This window comes from Arvicanthis niloticus, chromosome 7 (genome assembly GCF_011762505.2).
Source record: "Arvicanthis niloticus isolate mArvNil1 chromosome 7, mArvNil1.pat.X, whole genome shotgun sequence".
Lineage (NCBI taxonomy): Eukaryota > Metazoa > Chordata > Mammalia > Rodentia > Muridae > Arvicanthis > Arvicanthis niloticus.
The window spans coordinates 53,345,312-53,372,906 of record NC_047664.1 but is presented as its reverse complement, the minus strand read 5'-3'; the positions used below and the strand labels follow the sequence as shown (position 1 = coordinate 53,372,906).

At 39.2% G+C, this 27,595-nt stretch overlaps 1 protein-coding gene across 1 annotated transcript in view; it reads right to left on the bottom strand.

Moving 5' to 3' along the window:
- The window catches only part of LOC117712965 (cytosolic beta-glucosidase), a 128,139-nt gene that overhangs the window by 58,905 nt on the left and 41,639 nt on the right, over positions 1 to 27,595 (bottom strand). The window contains exons 2-4 of the mRNA XM_076937731.1: positions 23,904 to 24,131; positions 11,779 to 12,575; positions 10,956 to 11,079 (exon numbers count right to left, since the gene is read on the bottom strand). Of these exons, the coding sequence (XP_076793846.1) occupies positions 10,956 to 11,079; positions 11,779 to 12,575; positions 23,904 to 24,131 (1,149 nt within the window). The remainder of the gene's footprint in view (positions 1 to 10,955; positions 11,080 to 11,778; positions 12,576 to 23,903; positions 24,132 to 27,595) is intronic.

Sequence of the window (27,595 nt, the reverse complement as noted above, 5' to 3'; positions counted from 1 at the left end):
CCTTGTCAACCAAACTAAGAGGAAATCTCCCACTTCTCTCCAAAGTAGGCTTATTCACTCTCAACTGAAAGACCAGAATGTTCAGGTCATTTTGGAGAAACAATAGAAAACATAGTCAAATGTTTTGCTGGAGAGTTTGCTAAGAGATTAAGAACAGTTGTTGTTTTTCCAAAGGAATGGGGTTCAATTCCCAGCATCCATATAGTAAAGTAGCTCACAATAATCTGTAACTCTAGTTCCAGAGCATCTGATGCCCTCTTCTGGCCTCTATGAGCACTGCAAACAATCAGGTTGTGCACAGACTTCAAAACTCTAAATTTCGCTTAAAATAAAGAAGTACTTTCATGAAAAAAAAAAGATAATATATGATCTACAATAAAATAAAAATGATTAATCATAATTTTAAAATTCACTGGTTCTGGTCTGGTGAAGAACGTTAATTACCATGTCAGAGCAACTGAAACTAGATTAAAAACCTTAATTAAAACCAAAGTTCACTTTGGTCTCAAGCTCTGGTTCCTGCCCACAGAAAGGCTCACCAACCAGTGCACAGCATAGACTGGAGAGTCCGGCTGGCTCTGGTCAAGTCTGCCATGGGCAATTCAGCTGTTCTTTTTGCAGACAGTTCTAGAACACTTGTTCCATGAGGCAATGTGCCAGGCCCTCTATGTTCCAGAAGATGGGCCAGCAAACAGCACACCTGACATTGTCCATGGGAACTTTGACAAGTCTGAAGAAGTATTTCATGAAGTGTCTGTGTGTGTGTGTGTGTGTGTGTGTGTGTGTGTGTGTGTGTGTGTATGTGTGCATGTGCACCCATGCACATATGAGTATGTGGATATGTCTGTTTACATATCTATGGTGCCTATATGTATTTATGTATGCATGTAGATATGTGTATTCATGTGTATGTGTCTGTATATATGTATATCTACATGAGCATATATGTGTGTGTATATATATATGAATATGTGTGTATGCATGTATGTGTTTGTATGTGTGTGCTACATGTAAGTGTGAACATTACTAGACACTACTGAAATATCTTTTGGTTGCAGTACACGTTCTCTATGATTATTTTAAAATGTGTTTTAAAATAAAATTATAGAATATGACAGTGATAGATTTTACAAGTATACGAGTAAAAATCTCTTACTTGCATTTCTACTGGAAAACACTAGGACAGAAATTATACCTCCTGACCAGAGCAATGAATAACCTTAACTAAAGTATAAAGCAGGGGTCTGGGGGATAACTCAGTTAGCAAAGTTCTTGCTGCACAAGCATGGAACCTGAGTTTGATCCCTGGCACCCACACAAAAGCCAGGAATAGTGGCACACACTTGTGATCCTAGTGCTGGGGAGGCTAAGGCAACTGGATCCCTGAGACTCACAGACCATCCAGTCTAGATGAACCAGTGAGCCCCAGATGGCAGTGAGAGACGCTGTCTCAAAACACAAGGTAGACAACCAAAAACTGGATACTTGTTGTTGTGCATAGACATGCATGTACACCTACAGAAACATACATACACCCTCACACATTAGCACATACACATCCATGTTCACTCACAGAACAACACACAAATACACATATCTACATGCATATGTAAATACATATAAGCACCATAGATATGTAAACAAACATATCCACATACTCACATGTGTGTGCGTGTATGTGTGCACACACGAGCACACATACACACACATGCACACACACATACACTTCATGACATACTTCTCTATATTTCTCCAATTTCATGACATACTTCTGAAGTACCCATGTCAAATAGGAGAACATGAAATTTTTAAAGATGTCAGTGTGCTCATAGATACAAATGCTCTTTGGTTTTTGTGCCTGACTGTAGGCTAAGCAGATAGCAGTTACTTTTGTCCTGGATCCCAGATGAAGGTACTTCAGAAGGTTAAAGCCATGATTTTCACAAGCCACAGCAAAAGAACACAACTAGGCCCCATGCTCCTTCTCAAACACTGCAGAGTTCTGTTCATAATTTCTGAAGTTGAATAAACAAAACTGCCATAAATTCCAGAAATAAATACAAATTCTGGGTACCTATTAAAAGGACCTGCAAGCAGAATATGAAAAAGCTCCACATGCTCCTATAGTCACTGAAGCAATATTCCCTACAGTCAAGAAGAAGAATCACCTCAACAAATGTGTAAGCAGGGGCTGGAAAAATGGTCCAATAATTAAAAGCACTTGATGCTCATAAAGATTACCAAGGTAGAGTTCCCAGCACCTATTTTGTGGCTCACAAATGTCTGTAATTACATTTCCAAAGGATGTGATGCCCTATCCTCTTTTGGCTTCCTTGGACACTCTACACACTTGGTGCAGTTACATATATGCTGGCAAAGACATACACATAAATAAGAATTGAATCTTTTCAAAATATATAATGAAAAACACAGCACATATGCACAAATAGAATACTACTTGACTTTAAATATATATGCTGTGTAACTATAGAACCTGAGGATATTCAGTGAGACCCTGCAAGGACAGAAAGGCCAACTGCATCCTCTCAGTTACATATGCAGACCAACACAATTGATCCAATAAAAGGAAAAACATAACCTGTTTCCAGGGATGAGGCAGTGAGAGAGCTTAGGAAGAGGCCAGTCAAAGGTAAAAATCTAAGCGGAAAAAAAAAGGGAGACTTCTGTTATGCAACGTGGTGACTGTGGTCAATAACAGTGTGTGGCATCCCTGGAAACTGAGAAGGGAGTTTCTCATCACAAAAAAAAAAAAAAAAAAAAAAAAAAAAAAAAAAAAAAAAAAAAAAAAAGATGGTAGGTTTGTATGATAATGTATTCACTAATCAATTTGGTTGAGCCATTTCAGGAAGAATACATATTTTAAGAAATTCTAAGAAATGTTAGTCAATAAATGTATACAATCTTTATGTATATTTGTTAAGATCTGTCAAAATTCCTAACTATACATTAGCACTCATGAGAAAATTATAGGTACCATTTGTGACTTTCCATTTTCTCTCCTGACCTGGCTCCTGTTTGCCAGCAGCCATATAAGGAAGCCAAGAGCGTTTGCTAACATTATCAAGCCGATCTAACATGCCACTACCATGCCCCTCAGAGCCATGAAAATGTGTCTCCCATGAGCCCTCTGTGCACCATGACATGGATTATTTCATGGGGCTAAAGTGACATCATTCTCATTCAAGAAGTAATAAAACAGTAGCCACTGTATGGGAATCCACACTCAGGTACTGGAATCCCTGTTCTGAGCTGACAATGGATTTTTAATTGGTTGGAGCTTCTGAAAGGTCAATGTATTAACTTTTCAGATCTTTCCTTAATCCTTAGGACATTTGTGCACATTTAGAAGAAATGCAGGTGCTTAACACATTTTGTCCAGTTAAATGGGCCTCTGTGATCTGAAATTGGCATAGGCAGGTGGCTGCCAGGTCTGAGCTACTTTGGGAAATTGATGCATTTCTCCTCTATGAGCTCTCGGTGGGAAGGGGAAGAGGACGGGGGAGGGAGAATACTGACAGACAACAGCAGGGGGACTCTGTGCTCAGCATCTTGTCTTGGTGGTATATCCAACTGCAAGATTTATAACCTTCTTGTTACCATGTATCAGCTTCAACACTTTCCGCGAAGTCTTCAATAACTTCGATGACATCTTGTTGAGGGGTTTTGTCATTAAAAGCCTAAAGCTGGTCATTAACAAACCTTCTCTGCAATCATCCACCGCTGTGCTAGCTCAGGCATGGATCTAACTGGAAAGTTGGGCTGCTTGGAAACTTTCTAGAAGAATGCATTTTTATTGTGCAGAGTACATTTCTTTAGGGGAAGAATCCCAATCATTTCATCATTTATTTCTCATTATCTATGGACTAACCCTTCCCTCATAGACACAATCAAATTCAACAAACATGTGTAGCACACTACTATATAATAGGCACACTGCTTGTGGCTAAATATATAATTAGGAAAAAACACTACTCAGCCTTCAGAGGATCATGCCCACCCACCCCACCCCCCAAAATTAGCCATCATTAGCACAACCTTTTGTAATATGGTGAGAACCAATGCAGGCATTATAAGCATCATCTTGTTCATTTGTCACTGTCTCTTGGAAGATGCATGTTCTTAATAACCTCGTCTTTATGATTAAATGACTAGTGCTTTGCCTGCTTGGGAAATCAACCAACCTGGGTTGAAAGTATGGTACACATACACAGTGAAACTTTCTCTGGCCATAAAGAACAAAATGAGGATGTTTTCAGGAAATAGATGATATTGGGGATCATTATGTTAGGCAAAATAAGCCAGACTCATAAAGACAAGTAGTACACGTTAGCTTATACTCAGATTCTGGATGGAAGACATGAAGGTTGATAGGAGACAATAAGAGGGGAATGAAGAAGTCTAAGGGGAGATGGAGATGGGTATGAGAGACAGTAATAGCGTATCTGTGTGAGAAAAGTGAAAATGAGGATGCTTTAGGGGAAGAAGGGAACCAACAACAAGAGTGGGAGGAGGGAGATGGAGGACAGTAGAGGACAGGGATGGACTAAAACAAAGCATGATGATACCCATGTATGAAGAGGGAGAGTTAGATATAATAGCACACTTCTATAACCTCAGTACCCAGGGGTGCAATTAGAAACTCAAATCCAACTTTGACTCTACGAGACCCTGTCTCAGAAATTAAATAACATTTGGAAAATCAATTAATGCTCATTTAATAATTTTTTTTTATCAGAGTTAACAACCTCCTAGCTGGCATATCCAGATTGCAAAACGAGGTTTTGCATAGCTTCAAACATGTACCTGTCCTATGCAACCGCACAAGATCAGACCATTAAAAAGTATGGGAAGGACGTACAATCCCAAACTGAAAAAGGAGAACCAAGCTGGATGCAGAAAAAAGTTAAGCAAATATAAGGAAGAACATGAGCCAGGACTATAACCACTTGCATGAGAATTAGTTTGTGCTGGAGCCTTGCCGTGGGCAGTCTGTCCTCTGGCCTCCTTCTTCCTCATATCCATCCACAGCACTGAGAATGGAAGGTTTCCATCCATGAGCATTTGTGTAGGGAATTTTAAAACTGTCCACTGGTTTTTGAGCATTCACCACTGAGGCTAAGCTTATGAATAGAATAAAGACTCTTATGTTGTATGGAACACAAGTATTTCTAGATCACTAAACTCCAAACATACAAAAATCCATCTAAATGAATTTTCTTGCAAACAATTTGGTTTTTCACCTAATGTTGTGCCCTATCAGAAGGAAATAATGAGAGGAGATTTGCCTTTCTACTGATTCCAGGAAGGAAAATAGTCAAATGGTCAATGCTTCACACAGTGATAAAACACGCAGGCCTGAGAGACTTCTCTGCTACAATGTGAAAGGAGGATTCAGGGCTTTGAATTGGCTTGGACCATAGGAAGTGGCACTATTAGGAAGTAGGGCCTTATTGGAGGGAGTGTAGGCTTGTTAGAGGAAGTGTATTACAATGTGGCAGGGCACTGAGGTGTCACATATATGCTCAAGTCTGACCAGTGTGATCCAGACCAGGCCCTCCTCCTGGCTACTTGCAGAAGACAGTCTCTTTCTGGCTGCCTTCAGATCAAGATGTAGAACTCTTGTTCTTTAGCAGCATGGCTACCTGCAGGCTGCCCGGCTCCCTGCCATGATGATAATGGAGTGAACCTCTGAAACTGGAAGCCAGCCACAATTAAGTGTTTTCTTTTATAAGAGTTGCCTTGGTCATGGTGTCTCTTCACAGTGGAAAGAACAGGCAATAGTGGGTGCTGAAATGATATTTCTTATTCTAAAAATATATTATACTATTTGTTGTAGGGGGCAGAGGTCAGAGGATGAACTGTATGAGTCAGTTCTCCACTTCTTCCATGTGGGCCCAAGAGTTTGAATTCAGGTCTAGAGGTGTAATGACAGCTACCTTTGCCAACTGAGCCATCCCACAGGCCCTACAATGCTACGTTCTTATTATTTCTTTTAATTTTGAGATCATAACATAAATCATTTCCCCGTTCCCTTCCCTCCCTCTAAACTCTCCCATATACCTACCTTTGCTCTTTTAAAAATTTATGACTTCTTTTTTCACTAATCATTGAGGGGATATATATATATATATATATATATATATATATATATATATATATATATGTTTTCATGGCTAATCATTTGGAATTAGATAATCAGTTGATGTACTCTTCCCTGAAGAAGATTACTTCTATGCTCAGTATCCATTAGTTGACTGTGGTTCTTTGTGTACAGTTGAAGCCTTCTGATCTTTCTCTCATCCACTTTTGGCATGTCTGTTGTTGGTCTTTGTTCAGCTCATGTTTATCCAATCATGTAGGTTAGACTTTAAAGAGCAAGAAAAATAACCTGTGATAAAAATATCTTAAGAATGCACATTTTGTAACAATAATTAACACTGGCTAAGGACCTCCAGTGTGCCTGACAATTGCTTGGAGAGGTTTATGCTGTAAATTATTAGGTGGAATCTTTGTAACACCTCTGCCACTGAAACTATTATTCCCACACTTACCCATGAACAAATCAGGGACCTTGAAGTTAAGCTATTTGCCAAAGGCCCTGCATTGAGGAATTTACAAATTTATAAGCCTAGTTTTGTCAAGATTGAAATGCAGCTTTACTCTTGCCTGTATCTATGTTAATTAAAATACAATAATAATAAATTTCTCTCTCCCTGTCCCTGTCTCTCTCCTTTTCCTTCTCCCTCTCTCTCTTCTTCCTTCTTCCTCTCCCCATTCTCTTTTTCTTTTTTTCTCCTTCCCAAAAATGAGCCAGAAACATTACCTTACTCAATAAATTGCTGTGGGATTTTACCTGGGGAGCTCTGTAAAGCCTACAGGCAGATATCATAGGTGGAACTATAGTGTCATTATGTGCCTGTCCATATGCATGTTATTGGGGGTGGGCAGGTGGTTCACAGGAATCACAAGGCCATCCGACACCTTTGCTTGTTCTTGGGCTCTCATCTGCAGAGCTTCCTACAAATGTCTTCCTTGAACTGTTATTATTTTTAATTTTCCACCAGATGCATCTTAATAGGATAATTCTTGCCAACCATGATCATCAGCATTGCCTCCAATAGTCTCGGAGAATCCACGAATAGTTCCTGCTTTACTATTCAGGTAACAGGCCAAATACATGGGCCTAAGACTCTCCAACATCACAGAACCAATTGACCCTTTCAAAGACATGAAGAGCAGCTGCAGAGGACCTAGGTAAGTAAACCCTGAACAGCAATCTTAAGAAAAAAGGCTTTGTGCTGGGAGGACAAAATTCACTGTGTCTCAGAAAATACAAAACCTCGATAATGATATTAATAACACATTCTGCTCTATCACAGGAAAAGTTGCTTGGTAGCTTTTTTATTTATTGTATTTTATTTTATTTTTATTTTATTTCATTTGATATAAACAAGTAACTTGAACTACTTGCAAGTTAGTTTCCTCATCTGTATGAAGGCACTAATTACCCAAATCACTGTTGGGAATTTAAGTGGCATAATGGTGTCAATAAATCTGTTTTTTCTTCCAATCAGAATGGAGTTAAGAAGAAAATGCTTAGTAATAAGTTTTATGGAAGTAAAATTAAAGTCTCTGGAGGAAATGGATGCAACCAGATTTCATGAAAAGCTGGAATAAAAGACTCAAGCTCTCCATGCCGCGGGTTTCCATTTCCCTTCCCATGCAATATCTCCCTCCTGTTTCTAATGTCATAAGTCAGAATAAGGCTAGAAATGGCCCAGGAAGTTGCTTCCCTGCTCCCTTCAACCTAAGAAAACACAGATCTATTTAAGTTCAAACTCCAGTGAGAGACTGGGATTGGCTCAGTTCACAACATGTGAGTTCATCTAAAACAACCCATTATTTGTTGACAGGTACACTTATCTCTCCAGTTTTCCAAGATGACCTTCTGCTAAGAATGCAAAAGGGGACCATAACCACCTCACAGAAGGGGACTTGTTACCAGAAAAATAATCCCACACAGAATAAATTACTGACATCTGATACATAAACATAATAAACATGTTTCACTGATATTCACCCTAATATAAATATATCCATGTTTGTATATTTGTCTGGAATAAATGTATGTTAAGATGAAAGTTGTGTCAATAAATACATTTCTGAACACTTTAAGAATTCATATCTTTTTTAAGCCCAAAAGCAAGAGGGTACTGTAGGCCTGGCATGATAGTATTTGCTTATGGAAGCAGGAGTATCAGGATTTCAAGACCAAGTTTGACTAACAATGACTCTAAAGCCAGCTTGGGATACATGAGACTTTGTCTCATAAAGATGACAAACCAGAATACAAAAACTGCATTATGTATTAGTTAAAATGAAAATGCATGCCGGGAGGTGGTGGCCCACGCCTTTAATCCCAGCACTTGGGAGGCAGAGGCAGGCGGATTTCTGAGTTCGAGGCCAGCCTGGTCTACAGAGTGAGTTCCAGGACCGCCAGGGCTACACAGAGAAATCCTGTCTCGAAAAATCAAAAATAAATAAATAAATAAATAAATAAATAAATAAATAAAGAAAAAGAAAAAAATAAAAAGAAAATGCATAATATGTTGTAAGATGAAAAGATAAAACATGCTAAAAACAAATGATGTTTTAAATATATAATACAATCAGTACACAACACATCATGGGGTCATGTCTCTGCAACTCCATTGTTAAGCTAAAAATGTTTAAGTGCCACCCACAAGCTACTTGTTACCAGCTGAGCAACACTGAGGCGGTGACAGTGTTCTACACAGCAATATTCCAAGAAAGACTGAACGAGGGAAGACCCATGGCAGACTATGCCATGGTCTTGATTGTTCTGCCTTGAGACAGAGACTAATTGAGAGACATGGTTCTCTTCTGATACCAGGTCTGGGAAATTCAACCTTCTAGGTTCCCTTTTTACTGAGACAATATCATTCTCTTCTTTATAAATTATAAACATCCCAAATTGAGGTGGCATCATTTTGGTATACCCTGTTTATTTTCCATCCAATAAGACACAACAAAAAGTCAACATGCTGCTGAATAGGATTTTGCTTGTGAACCTTGTTTTTTAATCCTGTCCCTTAGAAACCCAAATTAACTCACAGTTTCTGTTCTCATGTTCTGTTACAGCCCACACCTCTAAATGATGACATTTATGGGCTTATTACTGAGTCTTTAGAGTGAGAAATCTCAGGGACTACATCAAGCACTAAACCATTTCAAAAACAACAAGATGCATTTCTATAATTAGCAATAAAAAGTATACCAAATTGAAAATTTAAAAAAAAAAAAAAGGTTAATTCCTATTTTGTCTATTTTCCCAAACATGCATAGACTAATTTTGAAGGAGTCATTCAGGCTTCTTATATCCACCCGTGATGGATAATTTTCATTGTCAACTTGACTTCTTTAGATTAATCAAGGCATCTGAGGCACACCTCTGGGAGCTGACCCAGTTTAAACAGGGTGGAGGAACCACCCCATAGGCCAGGGACTGTGATGAAATAGTATCTGAAGAAAGTAGAAAGTTAAGAGCACCAGCAGTTTCTGATTGGTCATGGAGAGGACAACACTCCTTGCTGATACAATCTCATTGTCACTACATCTGGGTCAAGAACACAAGATCAAAGAAACATGGAATGAAGCCTGCAACATCCTAGCCAAACTGTAAGTTAAAATAAAGTCTTCCTTTTCAAAGGTCTTTCTGGTATTTTGTCATAACAACGTGAGAGTAACTAAAAAACCAGCCACAAATCTGCTTGACAAGCCTACCTCTCCTTTAGCAAGAAACTTCACATCAGCAAGATGACAATATACCAGACTCATTCACAGAGAGGAGTGCAGTGAAATCTCAGAGAAGCAGAGATTTCCCTTTATTTTCACAAGTAAATTTTCACTCAGCACACACACACACACACACACACACACACACACACACAAACACATACACACAGGTTTTGAGTGTCATTTTAAAAATAATCCTTTGCTTTGGTTAGATTGTAAGAATCTGATTGTTGTCTGCCAAGGAACTCCAGGCCTCAGTGAGGAATCATTCAAAAACTGTCAGGTTTTAGACATATGCCCCTTTGAATCATGTTCTAGAATTCCTTTTGGGTGTTTGCTGAGCAATTCTTTAAAGAATAACTCCTGGACATTTCAATAAAGTGACAATAAACAAATATGGCTGTTAAGATCGAAAAAGGGAAATTGCAGTCTCATTTTGTTGTTAGATCGTCCAGCTGTGACTCCTTTATAGGAATAAGAAATAAAACCCAGGCAGTGACAATTGTAAAACAGCAGTATTTTAAGAAAATCTGAAGAAGAGAAGACAAGGCAGCAGACTAATTCATAATACATGTTCTCAATTAATAATTACGACTCATCATTTTTATTAAATATTAAAAGAATTGTTTTTGGAAGAATTGGCATCATCATCATCCCATGAAGGCAATTCACATACCTTTGTTTTTAACCAAGCTGCTTAGTCATAGCTCAAATGCTACACTGAGATGCTTGCAAATCCTGTCAACTCATTCTTGATAGTTAAGACAGCAAAATATGCAAAGGAATTTGCTACAGCTGAGCAGTGTTGACGTTTTGTGATATTTAATGATCTCCCCACCATTCTATTCTTGTTACCTTCACCTACGATTCAGGAAACGCTGAAGACAGCTGCTTTTTTTTTCCTTGACTCAGTTTCAGCAGAGTGGAAGCTGGGCCTAATCCTCACCTTCCTCTTCTCTAAATACCTGCTCTCTCGCCCCTCTTCTAATTACATGGCTTTACACTAACTTACATGAATTTCAGCTTTCAAAATCAATGGTCTTTGTGGAATGCAAATAAGCACATGGCAAAATTATATTAAGTTTGCACAATTGATCTTTCATCATTTCAAATGGTACCTTTGAATAGTTCCTGAAATGTCTGTCTGAAATACTCCCAACGCTGAGTGTCATCAAGAGATGGGGGGTCACACTGGGGAAACCCATTCTCGGTGATGTAAATTACAGGGTTATTATATGTATCCTAGAACAAGAGAGCAGAAGTTTCATTCCAAACAGATGTTAAAAAAAAAAATAGATAGCTCATAAAATCAGGTGCATTACCCTCTATCTTCTGGAAGCTACAACCCCAAAACTAGTTTTCATCAAATTGCACTGACCCTATTAACTTAATTTTCCACACACTGACCTTTTATGACTAACAATGGAAAAGCAAAACTGTGCAAATGTCCATGAAGACAGTCAAATGACTCTTAACATAATGAGAAGACAGAAATATCTTTCTTCCCATCAGCATCTGCTGATTGTCACTGCTCCTTAACCCCTTGGTCCTGCTAGCAGGTACATTTTCTATCCCCCACAGGAGGGGTCCAGAAAACTGGTACCTTAAAATTGTAATTTTAGCTGCCAGCATAGGGGAGACCCAGAAAGCATTCAGTTCTCTTTCCATTAAATGCCTTTTCTAATCATAGCAGTGACATCAACTTGAAAACTCTCCAAGCTGTTCATATAGCCACAACAGAATTTATCAACAAATTTTGGTATAGAAGCAAGCTACTTAACTTTAACTAACTCAAATCTTAGTCTTTTCTTCCCAGCCAACAACTGAGCATACTAACATCTAAAATCATCCCTTTTTGTGTCCTTGCATACAAATACATTTGACTCTCTGGTATCCTTCTGTACTTGGGTACACACAGACACAAACAAATCATTAATTTACCTTAATATATTTCAGGAGTTTACGTATTCCCCACGGCACCACATAGATCCAACCCACATTTTTCCAGGATGGATTGGGAAAAAATTCAATCTCCACATCCTGAAAGAAGCTAAGTTCTCCCTTCTTATTCTCCTGATGCCTGACTAAGCGAGTTGTATAATATTGAACAGCAAAGAAATCAGCAGTGCCTTTGATCATTTTCTTCTCTTCATCTGTGAATTCTGGAAGCCTTGATGATGGATAGCCTTGCCTTTTGCTCATGGAGGCAACCTGGGATTTGACAACATCTGGATAATCACCATCAATAAATATGGGTTTAGCAAAGAAATCCAAGTGGAAATTGATGGCCCTCTTAGTAGCTTCCTGGTCAATCTCTGAGTTAGGATCTGCTGGTTCTAACCAGCAAAAAAATAATGATAGGGACACAAAGCCCTTCTGTTCTTCTCGAAATAAAGAATCATAGCTGTGCCAGGATCTGGCATGAGCCTTAATCAAATTATGAGCTGCTTGATAACCCCCAATCCCAACATGAGGCACACCAGGAGCGAAGATACCCATGTCATAGGCCAAAAGAGCAAGAATATTAGGCTCATTTATGGTGATCCACTTCTTCACTCGGTCTCCAAAGGTGCTGAAGCAAAACTGAGCATATTTGTCAAAGGCTTCAACAATTGCTTCTGACAACCAACCTCCTAGGTCTTCTAAAGCCTGAGGCAAATCAAAGTGATAGATGGCCACTATGGGCGTCACGCCATTCCTTAACAAATCGTCTATGATCTTGTTGTAGTAGTTGATTCCTGGGAGAAAAAAAAATGTAAGAAACAAAATGTTACTTTTAGTATATTGTCAACACATTTTAGGGAACTGGTATCAGAATGAGTCTAATTCAAACTAAAGTGTATTATGTATTCAAGTGGATCAATGAAATGTTGTGAAGAAGCATGGGAAATACCAAGACAGGATAATCAGAAAATGATGATGAGATGTGTTGGCAGGATGAAAAGATAGTTGCTCCAAAGCAGACTCTTTTGAGAAAGATACTGTCACCTAACAATATGCTGGTTTTGGTTTTGTTGAAATCAACTCCATAAGAATACAACTTTTATGTAAAGTAGAATGTGTGATTTGCCTCTAAAGTCTTAAACCCTGGAATACTATCAGAAGTTCAGTGATTAATAAAGACCTGTTCAGTTGATGGATCTCAGTAGTATTAAAACATAAAGAAAAAAAGCAAAGCAAATGAATGCCTCAGTTCCTTGCCAAACCAAATCATCTTACAAGTCTAGGGAAAGAAACCCACTGAGTACACACAAAGGTTTAGCATCAAAGACAAGTGTGATGGGACACGCCCATGGTCCCAAATATTAGGATCTATATGAGTCAAGTACATTTAGGCCAGTCTCAGCAACACGGAGATAGCCTTTTTCAGAAATCTAAAAAGCTCTGTATCTATCTCAGAATGTGGATAAAAGATACCAAGAGTCCTCATGCAGTATACATCCCTGGTTGGAGTTCATTACAATTCTGACCATCTACAGGAATGCCAGGCAAGCCCTTCCTCTCAGTTGATGCTTCCACAATGGCATGAACTGGGGAGTGTAGTGGGAACAACTGTTGAAGGGTTCAGAAGAATTGTATTAAGGTGAAGAGACTCTGCCTCAGAACGAAGATATTGGCACTAGTCTCATAGAATAACTCTTGTCTTGAAAGAGACTCTTTATGGAGAAAGTAGTGGTATTGTGCCTGGCTTTATTTTTATAAGAATGAAAGAAACCAGTGCTTGGAGAAGAAAAGCTATCCTGAATTAAGAAGTTTTTATTGAGATGGTGTAAAATCATATGTAGAATTGCACTACGTAGATGCAGTAAATGCAGTAGAAAAGCATACTACAAGGAAGATCTCCTTCTTTACTAACTTTGTGAATAAGAAACAGACTTCTGCACTGTTTTACACATTCTGTCATTCCCGTGCTCATTGCTTAAGAGCATATTGAGAGAAAAGCAATCATATGCTGGACATAAAAACTTAGTTAAGCATGACCCTGTTCCTTAAAGAACCTATTAAGAACTCTACAAATAACACAGACGCACTTACAAACAGGTGAACACAGTAGGACTACATAGTACAGATACTGTTTAGTACTTTATTTTAAAATGAGATAAACCAAGCTGGAAAGATGGCCCAGTGGTTAAGAGCGCTTAATTGCTTTTCTTCTAGAGGTCCTGAGTTCAATACCCAGCAACCACATGGTAGCTCACCACCATCTGTAATGAGATCTGGTGCCATCTTCTGGCAGAGGCAGGTAAAACACTGTATGTCTAACCAATCAATCAATCAATAAGAGATAACCCATACCCACCCTAAACTGAGAGCCTCTGCAAGCATGCTCTAAGAACATTATTCCATAATAAATTCAATATTGAATTATGATGCTAGCCAATATAAAGTCTATAGCCACTCTGTCACCAAGATCCTTGATCTTGGGCTACTAGAGCGTGCTGAATTATCTTTATTCGTCTATAAAATATGGATAACACTAAAAACCTACTTCAGTGAGTTATTTTTAGGGTATAATCAGTTAGTAGACTAAACATTATAAGATCACTACTTAACACATAATAAGGGCTCAATACAGATCTTTTAATTAATTAAATAATATTAAATAATATTTATTAATTAATATTATTGTTATTGGATAAATATAAATGATCATCATAAGGCAATAAGAACAAAGTGTTCCTTAAAGAGAAATAAAAGAGAAGCAAATGTCTAGAACATCCAAGGAGATAGAGACATGAAGAGCATCCAAAGAAGAAAACAGAGGATTTACTCAGTTTGCTATAGGAAAGAAGTCAACCACCATCATAAGAATTTGGCAAGTCAGGGGATAGTCAGGGGAAAGGAAAAGCAAAAGCAGAGGCTTCAGGCATGCTGTAACTTGAGTTGCTGACACAGGTAGTAGGGAGAGAGCTGAGTAGAAGTGAATGCCTTCTGTGATTGGTTTGTGGGGCATATTTAGCTTTCTCCAGTTGGCCTGAGTTGGATGCAGACCTCTGTTGGGAACAAAACCTGCAGAAAGTGAAAGTTGTTAGCTAACCCTGACTATTCTGGGCAGACAGCTACAGAGGTTGTGGTTTAGCTGTCTCGGCTTCTCATGTGGGTCAGAGTTTTATTTTGATGTGCTGTCTGGACAGTGTTTATATAGTTACTCTCTTAAAAGAGGTGCTCCTTCTGGGAACTGAAAGTTCAGGGTTCATACTTTATCACAAGAAGAGAGAGAATGGGGAGAAGAAAGCAGAGTAAGCAGAGACCACATTATACACCAGGATAGTGGTAACCTGTCTGAGTATTTTTAACCTTGGCTCACTCATTTCAAAAGAAGAAATAACATGAGTCATATATAAGAACTCCACGGCTTGGGAACACATTGGTTTGAGACTCTAGCAGAATACCTCCTTCTCTTCTCAAAAATGTCCATAGATTAATGATAATGAGTATGAGACCAAGCCAAAGGAGATTATGAAACTGCCATTACGGTAAAGATCTTGATATGGGAAGGTTTCTCTAGATGTTTTAGACTTTTCAAATGGACTCAATAGAACACATAAGTCCTTAGAAGTAAAAGAATATAGGTAAGAAAAAATAACCAGACTATGTAAGAATAAATCAGAGGTGGAGTCTGTGGTAGACTGAGAGAGACTGGTTTGTTGCCACTGGCTTTGAAGGAGAAGAAAGATAACCAACAGCCAATAGAAGCAAATGAAGGTGGCCCTCAAAAGATTGCCAGCAAGGACTTGAAGATCTCAGTACCACATGTCAACAACACACATGAACCAAATCAGAGACCACCTTGTAGATCTTAGACAAACCCACAGCCTTAAAGATCCCTCCTTTCCAGTTGACAGAGGTCTGAGGACACAGAATTGTGTTGGTTCAAGTTGATTTGGGTAACAATGGAAAAATCAATTCATACAATTTCTGAATATATATAAAGCTTTTCTTTCCTCTCTCTATAAAGCTGCCCTTTTCTCTCTTCATAAAAGAGTGTTCCAAACCCATCTCTGGGCCAATATAAATCCACATTTCCCAGTATGTAACTGGGATTTCTAAGCCGATGTACTATACTAACCTTGGTATTGGTCAGTTTCAAGCTCCTAGTGAACTCTTTTTATTATCTTGCCTTGCATATCAGTTTCTTTCACTGGATTCACACACACACACACACACACACACACATGTGCATGTGTGTGATGACATTCACTTTTGCTTAATTTTACCATTAAGCCCAAGAGGAGAGCAATTCTATTCCTATTACACACATGAAAATTGGTATCAAGAGAGCCGGGTGTTGTCAAATTTAATCGACAATTTTTAGTCCCACACTGAGGCTGAGTTTTCTCTCACTACAACATATCATCTCTCCTGTTTACAAATGTTCCTGAACCAGAAAAATGTACCTTTTCATTAACCTCAACTTCTGCCTACTCAGACCTGGTCATAATATCAGATCTTTTTTTTATTATTATTCTTTTATGAGGAATTTTTAAGGGTAGCCAATCAACTTTAATTTAAGCAACATGATAATCATGAGTTGGCATTAAATACATTTTCTGTGTTTAGGAATTCATGCTCTGCTGCATAATTTATATGCAATATTCCAGAATGAAATACCTTTCTTATTTCAGCTTTCTACAGTTTACTTGATGATATAATAAAACATTTAAAACTTTTCCATGAGATGGTAGAGTGGTGTGTGTGTGTGTGTGTGTGTGTGTGTGTGTGTGTGTGTTAATAAGGAGGGATTGAATCTAAAGTTTTATGAACAATAGGAAATCCCTCTGCCATTGAGTTGCATCCCCAGCAGGAATGAGATCCTAGGGCAAAGCACCAAATTAACATAACTTAGTCAAAGGAACTTGGATGAATCCCTTGACCTCTGTATGCCTACACTCATTTGTGAAAGAGAGGTGCTAACAGCACCACCTTGCGGCTATTATAAGAATTGGATAAAATCATATTGTTTAAAGTGTTTAGTTTCCTTTATGAATAAGACTTGTAAGGTTCAGTGAAAACTAACCCTCCATGTTCTCAAGTGACCGCCTTTATAAATCTGAGGGTCTTGGAACTGAAAGATCATTTGTGTCCTGTCTGTTGAGATACTTAGGACAATATAGACTCTTTGAAGAAGTAAAACTTCTACAGGGTTCTCTCATAGTTGATACCACATTTCTGTTTTAATGATTTATTTATTTTTATTTTATGTGCATTGGTGTTTTTCCTGCATGTGTGTTTGTGTGAGGGTGTCAGGTCCCCTGGAACTGGAGTTACAAACAGTTGTGAGCTGCCATGTGGGTCCTGGGAATTGAACCCAGGTCCTCTGGAAGAAGAATCAGTGCATGTAACCACCGAGTCACCTTTCCAGGCCCCATACTGCTGTTTTAATTAAGCCCATTTCTGTTTAGTTGGTCTTTGAAAACTTGGAGTAGATTTGAGATAAAGAAAACATGAACCTTCTAAGACTAGCTCACATGCAAAGGCAGCATAGGGCAGTTGGGTGGTAGGGCTGGTGTGGTAAAGTAGGTACTACTTGAAATACTATGACTATATCAGATACCTAGTGACAAGAATTAACTACAACTGAAATTCAAGGCACTTGGAGGCTGAGATGCCTTGGCTCAGAGGACTCTCATATGTAGGCTTATCTCATCTTAATACATCAGCACCTTTCCTCCATTTCAGAACATGTATCCTCTATGTGGCCCATTTACCATGGTCGCTCAAAGGCCATCCATATCTGTCCACACTACCTGTACAATCTACCAGCCAACTCAGTTGTCTCAGATGATTAAATCTAGACTTCCTTGAGAGAGAGAAATGACTAGGAAGGGCCATCGTTTTTTAACAAGGCCACAGAAGTTATTCAATATGAGAAATAGGCTTTTTCCTTTGTCCCATCAGCAGTGACTGGGAATGAAACAGGGTGACGCAGAACAAAAAAATAAGGAAACTCTTTGATAAGAGAAAAATGACTAGAACTTTCAGAAAGCATGCTTCCAGTAAGACAGAAAGGAGGGGCAGTAGAGAAGGAAGGAAGGAAGGAAGGAAGGAAGGAAGGAAGGAAGGAAGGAAGGGAGGGAGGGAGGGAGGGAGGGAGGGAGGGAGGGAGGAAGGGAGGGAAAGGAAGGAAGGAGAGAAGGAAAGAAGAAAGCAAGCAACCAACCAAGGAAGGAAGGAAGCAAAGAAGGAAGGGAGGAAAGGAAAGGGGAGGGAGGGAGGGAGGGAGGGAGGGAGGGAGGGACAGAGGGAGGGACGGAGGGAGGGAGAGAGGGAGGAGAAGGAAAGAAGAAAACAAGCAACCAAGGAAGGAAGGAAAGAAGGAAGAAAGAAAGAAGAGAAAAAGGAAGAGGGAAGGGAGAAGAGAGGAAGGGTGACAAGCAGGCAGGACAAATTAGCCAATTATGAAATTATAACAGAATTGTTTGATCACATGTCCGACCTGTATCAGATATGTGGTCTCTTTGATTCACACCTCTAGTCTAACTCTGCCAGTTTATTTAGTGGTCCAAGAACCATTTTAGCTCTCTGTAGCTGCTGCTGCTGTGTAACAAATTACACATAAATTGTCCCACAGCTCTGGAGGCCAGAAATCCAAATAGTTTTCAAGAGGGTTAGGTCAATATGGCAATAGAGTTGCCATCTTCAGGCAATCTCTCAGTAACAATCTACTTCCTTGTCTTTTCTGGGTGGTAGGGGTCTCCTGAATGCCTGTGTTACAGTCTCTTCTTTATCTTCACCTCGTCTCTCTTTCTCAATCTGCTTTAGTTCTTATATTCCTGGCTCTGATCATCTATCTTCCCTCCTTTAATGATCTATGTGACTACAGTGGTCTCACACAGATCATACAAGATAACATCATCTCCATATCCTTAACTTAATGACATCTGTAAAGTTTCTCTTGCCAGTTAAGGTAATGTTTTCACAATCTCTAAAATTCAATACAAGGAGTTGTTTGGCATCCAAGGAGACATTATTCAGTCTGCAATTAGGCTTGACATGAAATACAAGGTAAATGTGAGTTAGTCGACTTATTTAAGTCATTCCTACTAAGTATCCTTATACTTGAAATCTTTAAGTGAACATGAATTTCTACATGTATATTCACATTGTTTCTTTCTTTTCAAGACTTGTGTCTCCTAGCAATCCCATAAAACCTACATTTGTGGCAGATATAAAAATGCACTTAGACAGCTAAAAACTACAGAGCTATGTGATTTCAGTCGCCAACTCATTCTTTTCTTGTTAAACCTTGAAAACTTGACATTTGAAAAAGAAAAGCTATGCCACAGTCTTACATTGTAAAATATTCTGCCAGTTTGAGAACATAGAATTTTACAAGGTTTCAAATGTCCCATAATCAAACTTTGGAATAGATAGTTAAGCAGAGAGAGAGAGAGAGAGAGAGAGAGAGAGAGAGAGAGAGAGACAGAGAGAGAGACAGAGAGACAGAGAGACAGAGAGACAGAGAGACAGAGAGACACAAAGAGAAATAGAGAGACTGAGAGACAGAGACATGAGAGACAATAGAGACAGAGATAAAGAGAAATGCAGAGACACCAAGAGAAACAGAGAGAGACACATATAGAGACAGACACAAACAAAGAAACAAAGACAGAGAGTGTTCCTGGACAAAGACAGTAAAAGAGTTTTCAATTTTTTTCACATGTTCTTTGAGAAAATATTTAAATTTGGAGGAGGGGGACACACCAGCCTTTCCAAGTTTAATGTCTTCCAAGTTAAATCTCTTCAACAGTTCCCTGCACAAGAATGAGCAACTGCTTGCAGAAATTCCGCCTCTTGTAAGCACCTCCTGTGCCCTTTGGTTCAAGAGAAAGTCTGTACTATTAATTAGCTATGACTGAGGCCAAACACACACACACACACAAAAATATCTCTCTCTCTCTCTCTCTCTCTCTCTCTCTCTCTCTCTCTCTCTCTCTCTCTCTCTCTCTGTGGTGGCCAAGTGATCACCATGTGTTCTTGGCACGAGTCTTTCCTTGCTACCCCCAGATCACCTAACTGACTCTGTCAACCTTTGTACCTCTGCTTCCTGTTCCAGTTTCTCGGCCTCTGTTCTCTAGGATTACTAACTCACACAGGGTACACAAACTTCTGTACATGTTAATCTGACTCTCAACCATCTGATATACTGCTACAGCTCCATAGGTCTTTAATTCAAACTTTGGTGAAGGGTAGGAGAAGCTGGAGAGATGGCTCAATCTGTACAAGGCTTGCCTTGCAAGTCTGAGAATCTGAGTTCAGTCTCCAGAAACCATATTTTTAAAAGTTGGTTGTGCTGGAATAGCCTTGTACTATGATGGCTGATAAGACAGAGACAGGAAGACCTATGAAGTTTGGTGGCTAGCCCAACCAGGCAGGATTACTTGGCAATTTGTGGGACACTATCTCAAAAATAAAAGGGGGATGAGCCTGAGGGAAAACATCCAAGACATCCAAAGGCTATTTTCTAGCCTCTATAAGCATGGACATACGTGTGTGTGCACTCGCATGCACGTGAGCGCGCACACACACATAAACACACAAACTTTTGCCTTTTCAGAACAAACAGAACAAGTAAATAAGTTTTGAGCGTGAATATCTTCAGGATTTAGGTGTCTTAGAAAGGAAAAGCAAGGTATGCATCATATGGTAAGTTAACACCCACAGTAGGTCTGGTTCAGTTTTATCTGAAGCAAAATACATAAATATCTTCAACAGATATGATTAAACCAAGAGGATGAGAGAAGTTTTCACACTCATTCTCTTCCACTTACAGTGGTAGTTTAGTTGTAGAGGGTCCTCAGTAAGAGCCTTTGGTATCCTAGAGCTTCAGAGAGGGAATGCTGAACCTGGCTTATAAGCCTGGTGGTGGTCACAGTTTGAGGATTATTATCATTTTGTTCTTTATCATGTAAATGGAAGCTTGTTGAAAACTCCATGGAAACTTTAATGGAAGGGTCTTGGGAACGTGAAACTTTTACTTCACTGATAGACAAAATTATAGCAGACTTAAAGTGGTTTTTCATGGCTTTTGGTGAACTTAATACTGAACACCAGGATTTTGATATCAAATCTAGGTTAAACTCCATCATAACTGACTTTGTCATCTTGGAATTTTGCACCCAGATTTCTGCCTATAGTCCATGATATAAAGGCCTCTCACTCATGGGCCTAATAGGAACATGAAATTACAAAAGCAAGTTTGATGTTTGGCTCAGTGACTGGCACATACTACATGCTCAATAAAAAGAGATCATCACTGAACTCAATGTTTTTTATGATTGATATTGACCTAAATAAATTAAGGAACTATTTACTGATTCCCTCTATGAAAAGCAGTAGATTAGATTACAGAGCTCTGCAGACATAATTATATACCCTTCACACTGTAAGCAATTCAAGGGACTGTCTTCTATCCATGCTGTGAGTACACAGAAAAATTCTTTAGGCATAAATCATACTCAATATGGAATTAAATGCAAAGTATTCACAATACTAACAGTAAAGAGTGTGAGAAATACTCTATGAGCCTTTCAAAGTGCTATGAGATGACAGATGGTAGATGACAGACATATAGGTAGATAGATGATAGATAGATAGATAGATAGATAGATAGATAGATAGATAGATAGATGATAGCTGAGAAATGGGTATCTAGATGATAGACAGACAGATAGATAGATAGATAGATAGATAGATAGATAGATAGATAGATAGATAATAGCTGAGAAATGGGTATCTAGATGATAGACAGACAGACAGACAGACAGACAGATAGATAGATAGATAGATAGATGATAGATAGAAGATAGATAGATAATATATAGAGATATGATAGAGGCTAGATAGAGAGATAATAGATAGATAGATAGATAGATAGATAAATAGATAGATAGATAGATGATAGATAAATGATAGATAGATAGATAGATAGACATAGATAATATAAATTTAGATTATATTATTATATTAGATGGCTTCAGAAGTGAGTTCAAACTAAATTAAATAGAACCTAGAATGATATAGAAAGAAAACAGCTTCTTATTGAGCCTTGAAAGAATGAGATAAGTTTCTTTAGTCTTTCTATGTTTTAGCAGATGACCCAGCCTGCTATGAGTTAGACCAACTGTTAGAAAAGTTGATGTGGTGGTATTTATAGGAATTTATAGCAAATACTAGAGGGCGGAAATGGAGAAAAACAGACAGAGTTGTCAATGTGTGTGTCCAAATGTTCTTGGTGAGAACAATAAACAGGTGAGGGCTGGTAGGATGATGATCAAGGTGGAAAGCAAATAGCTGCAAAGGCACAAAGAATAGACTGAAACTGGTGAACAGTGCAAGGGAAGAAGCAAGACACTGAGCTCCTTCAGAGTCAATTGTCAGAGCTTGATGTAGCAGGGTACACAGAAAAAAGAATGTAGAGGTGTTGGGTGAGAAAGATAGAAATTTATGGACTCACCTTTGACCTGAACAATACATCATTTCTTGTTCAAGCCAAAACTAAAAGTATTCAATGACTTGCAATAAGTCTACATTTAACCAACAGGCCTCATTTTGCCTAATATCTCCTGAATTCAGTAATTCTCCTGATTATCTTGGGTTGGTCCTACTTGTGGTGGGGGGAGAGGCAGCATAACCTTAAAATCTAGACCTTCATGTACATTTCTGTGTTGTGGATATATTTCACAAGGAAGAGATCATCCAGCCTTGTTTGAGACAAACACGGCAAATGCCCAAGCATAGGCAGGCACTAACATAATGGGTTTTCGCATGTAAGGATTTATATAGCTTACTCATATGAATCCCATGGCATCATGAAGGCTCTTGGTGATATAGGGGAAGAGCCACTCTTGGGTCATACAATTCCCCATCCTGTGTTTAAGAAATACTCCTTAAATTTTACACTCGTTGCATTTCATTGGTTTCATCTAGTACTTCTATGAGTTATACAAACTCTTTTCCAGACCAAGTAATAATAAAGAGTGTGTATTTAGAAGCCATATGTTGTAGAATATAGGGTTGGCAAACTTTTCCTGTAAAGAACCAGATCATTAATATTTTGGGCTTTGTAGGCCATATGGTCTCCACCCCAACTATTCACTTTTGCCATTGCAGTAGTTGAAGCAACCATAGATGATATGTAATGAATGGTCATGGCTGTGTTCCAGTAAAACTTTATTTACAAAAACAGGTGGTGGACCAGATTTGGTCCCTAGGCCAAGTTTCCAAGCCTATCTGTGTAAAGTCTTCAGTTTAGATTTCATATCTATTTACCAAATGTGTGAACTTGGACATCCACATCTATAAAATATGAGCATGATATCTTCCGTATTGGTTTGAGAGGATGGGAGAAAATATGTGTCAAAATGTGCAAGTCAAGTATCTAATAGAGAAGTGAATGTTTCCCTTATTTATGTGTTTTAAGAATAGTTAACATTTCATAAGTGTTTTATCATATGTGAGGTACTATGAGAAACACAACATCATTCCAGATAATTTTTAATACTTCTCTGAAGTGTAAACTTTTAAAGTATTCCTTTCTACCCATGGAGAAACTGAGTCAATGCATGATATCAAAACAAACTGTTACATAGTACAATGTAACTGATACTTCCCACTTCACCTCAACTAAGGGAGCTCCAGGGACATGGGGACAAAGCCCTAGGCTGCCACTGGGAGCTCAGGGCAGCTGAAATTCCTCAGCCCTTTTGGCTCCTTCAAGGCATTAGAATTCCTCATGGGTGACACAACTGTAAAAAGTAGTTTAATCCAGCAGCTTTTGAAAATTCACCTTCACTGAGATAGTATCTTACATAAATCAAACCTTTATTCCAGCCTTCTTCATACCCACATATCCCTTCTACCAAGGAGGAGCTCAACAGCCCAGGTAAATCAAAATATTACTGAGAAAGCTAATGCAAACCCATTTCAAAATGTTATCCCATAATCAGTCTGAAAACTGTGATCTCAAAGCTACCCTGCAGAACAGCATGCTGGATTAATTATGCCAGACTGCAGCAATAACCTTGAATTAAAGCTGCAACCTTCTATTTTTAAGAAACACTTGCCTTTCTGGTTGATGAAACCTGTCGTCCCATCAGGTAACAGACGTGACCAGGAAAGAGAGAAACGGTAATGAGTCAATCCAAGCTGTTTGATACATTTCAAATCTTCTTCCCACAGAGTGTAGCTGCCACAAGCTACATCACCAGTCTGGTTCTCAAAAACTCTCTCTCCTCCCTGATGAGTGAATGTGTCCCAGACACAAGGGCCTCTTCCATCTGCATCCCAGCCTCCTGAGAGAAGGAAGAAAATGAAACGGTTACAGTCTTGACATCAAGAGGCATATGTGGAATGTAAATATTTGTCACCAAAAGAACATACCTCATTAACTCAATGGTACCATATTTATAGCTTTAAAATGTGCCTTTAAAATAACATGCATGACTGGGTTATGTGTTTTACTGTCCTTGATCCCTGAAGTTGACTAGTAGCAAATGAAAACTTATTGCATAGTGCTGTTGCATAGCAGGCTTTCATGGTCCATTATCCAAAGTGCTCTCAGGGGGTAAACAGAGGCAGTCCCTGCCTTAGGAATGTTTGAGTTTTGAGCATTACTGCCTTGAGTATGTTACTCCTGGTAGTGTCTAACAATCTCATCCTTACCTATCAGAGTTTGAAGACTATATCTCTGCTGGCTACACTTGAACCCATTCTCCTTGTCTCTGACAGAGAGACCTTTAATGGTCCAGGCTGTTACTTGAGGAACCACACAAAGAGCTTCCACTGTTGATACTAGCATTTCAAATGCCTTTGTCTGTATGTCTATTCATTCAACAGATGTTTTGTATCAAGCACCATGCCTAGCAAAGGAGATACTCAGGAGAACAATGCTGTGCACGGGGCTGAAGAACTTACCCAAATTCAATGACCAGTTGTAAAACTGCCACTGTAAAGACCCTAGCCTTCACAGAAATACAGGAAAGATAAACGAAAAATGATTATCCAATTGTGAGCTAAAAACCAGAGGAGGTTTCTTTCTACTTGGTAATTTTATAAAACTAAAACTGACCTGAACTAAAAGTCTATTGGGTGTGTGTGTGTGTGTGTGTGTGTGTGTGTGTGTGTGTGTGTGTGTTTAAGAGTATGGAAAAGAATCTATGAAGCCCAAGTCTAACAATATAATCTAGGAATGATGGATGTAGGCTACTGCTTATATTTGGAAAGAAACGGGGGATAGAATTAAAGAGGAATACAAGGATCTTGAAGGGTATTTCCTATGTATTTTTTCTTAAATAAGATGGAAAATATACAGGGAGATGCCTGTAACACAATTTATAATTCTAAAATATTTCAGCGTAATCTCTCTGTAAGAAAGAGTTCACAGTCAGACTATTGTCATCAACAACAGTGGCAAGGACCTTCTGGTTCTCATGTGAGCATCTATGGACTCAAATTTTGTGACTAACTCTAACAGGATCAACAGTGGTCTCCAGCCTGGTGAACAGAGGGCATTGGTAATAAAAACAGAAAATGACTGGAGGCGACTAAGAGTGTATGAAAGAAGTGCTGAGGGGGGAGTATAACAAAAGCAAAAGGGACTGCACATCAAGGTAGGATACAAATAACTACACAGAGACATAGGGACACCCCTGTCATGTCTACCTATGGGCTTAGAGAGAGTGGAGAAAAGGATCCTGGTGGTTTACTCTACTGTGAAATAGTTACAAACATGAAAATATAGTTTCCTAGTATTGTCCTTACGAATTGAATCCTTGGTTTAATGCATGAGGATTATTACTCTGAGAGAATTTAAGTGGTGTAGGACTAGATAATATTATTTTATTGCTGGCTGTGTTTAGAAATACAAGGAAGTGTATAATGAAAAAATATGCGAGTACACTTCACAAAGAATAATCCACAATGGTCCCTACAGAAAGCTCCCTGTCACCAACTGATTCTGAAAGAATGTTTTCATTTTATCAAATTCCTATATCTATAGCTGTCTGAAGGTTGTAACCTGGCAAACTGTGAGTTCTCTCATGACGCTTGGTTGATATTTTTAGTTGAAAGAACAGACAAAAATGAAAGAAACACAAGAAAGAAATTTTGGAACTCGACTTCTTTGCCTGTGACGCCAGCACTTCTTTACTGAGTTAAATAAGTGTTTGGTTTTTCACCACAGACATCCATTTCCTCAGTGTTATGTGCTATTCACAAGGAACCAGACAGAAATGAAGGACTTTACTTCCAGGTGAATTATTAACATTTTCTGCATCACTTACTTGGGCCTGCACCACAAATAACGTGTTAAATCAAATACTGAGTCTTAGTACATGCCAATACCTGCGGTGTAAATAACCTCGCTCTAGGCAGTTTAAAGCAACCTCTGTGATGCCATGCAATGTAGGATTGGGAAAAATAAGGAGTAGTGTACTTCTCCATGCACAGGAAGCTACATCTTCTCCATAGCATGAGTAATAGTAAAATATAAGTGATGACTTTTCTCTGCTTATTAGCTAAATATATGCTTATAAGTTTATGTAACTTTACATTTAATAATAGCTGTCTAACCAACAGCTCATGAGTCATAAGAGCACCATTTGTATCTAGGCCTGTGAAGTCTGTGTCCTTACACTTGGCCATACAGATCTTAAGTCATGATGCTTCACAATGATGAAGCAAGAGTGTACCATGACACACTAGTAAATGGATAAAGTCTAAAAGGAACATCTTCGATACATGGACCATCCTCCACCAGTGTCAGGGCTGTAGCTCGAGCACGTGGGCATGGGCCCTGTTGGGCTCTTGTGGTTCCTGTGTGCCTGCCCCACCAGATGGCTGGAACCACAGGTCTGGGGAGCAGAAGTGTGGGAATTTGACTGAGTTCACTCCACACTGGGCTGTGAGAAGCTGTGGGTCTCCACCCGGGCATGGAGAGGTCTCAGCCTGAAGTCCCGTGGGGGTAGAGCTCCTGAGTAGAGGTCTCCAGGCCATCATGGTTGACCAGGAGACCAGCGGTCTCTGTCCTTGGGCTCCCAGACGCTGGTGGGAGCCATGGAAGAACTGAGATTTGAGGGCATATGGGCTAGACTGGCCCGCAGCCGAGAGGGGCGAGGGAGAAGCTCCAGCAGTGCCCTGTGGGTAGGAGATTTTTGTTTAAGGCACTCGCTTGGCATTCCAGCACTTGGGAGGCAGAGGCAGGCGAATTTCTGAGTTCAAGGCCAGTCTGGTCTACAGAGTGAGTTCCAGGACAGCCAGGGCTACACAGAGAAACCCTGTCTCGAAAAAACAAACAAAACAAAATAAAAAATAAAATTAAATTAAAAAAGGCACTCGCTTGGCTGGGTTGACTAGCTTGGTTGAGTTGGCGGGTCTCTGCAGTGGAACGTAGAGACGTCTTCTAGTGGGAGATTAAGCAGTGGCTCGGTAGTCAAAAGCCTTCTTCATAGTTCTCCACGGCAGGGCCCCAAATACACAAGGAAGTCCATGGTTTTAAAAGGTTTATTGTCAAGGTGGAAAGTGTGGCTGCACACACACACACACACACACACACACACACACACACACACACACACACACATGTTTCTCAGGGCAGACCTAAGTTAAATAGAGAAGGAAGAGGGAGGAGGGTCTGGGAAGGAATGCTTAATTGGCTATGCCCTCTGGCCTTTAGGTATTTCATGAATATGGAGATGTCTTGAGGCTCTGTGGCCTGTAGTCACAGCCTCTTCCTGTGCTGTGTGACCGATGGCTTCTA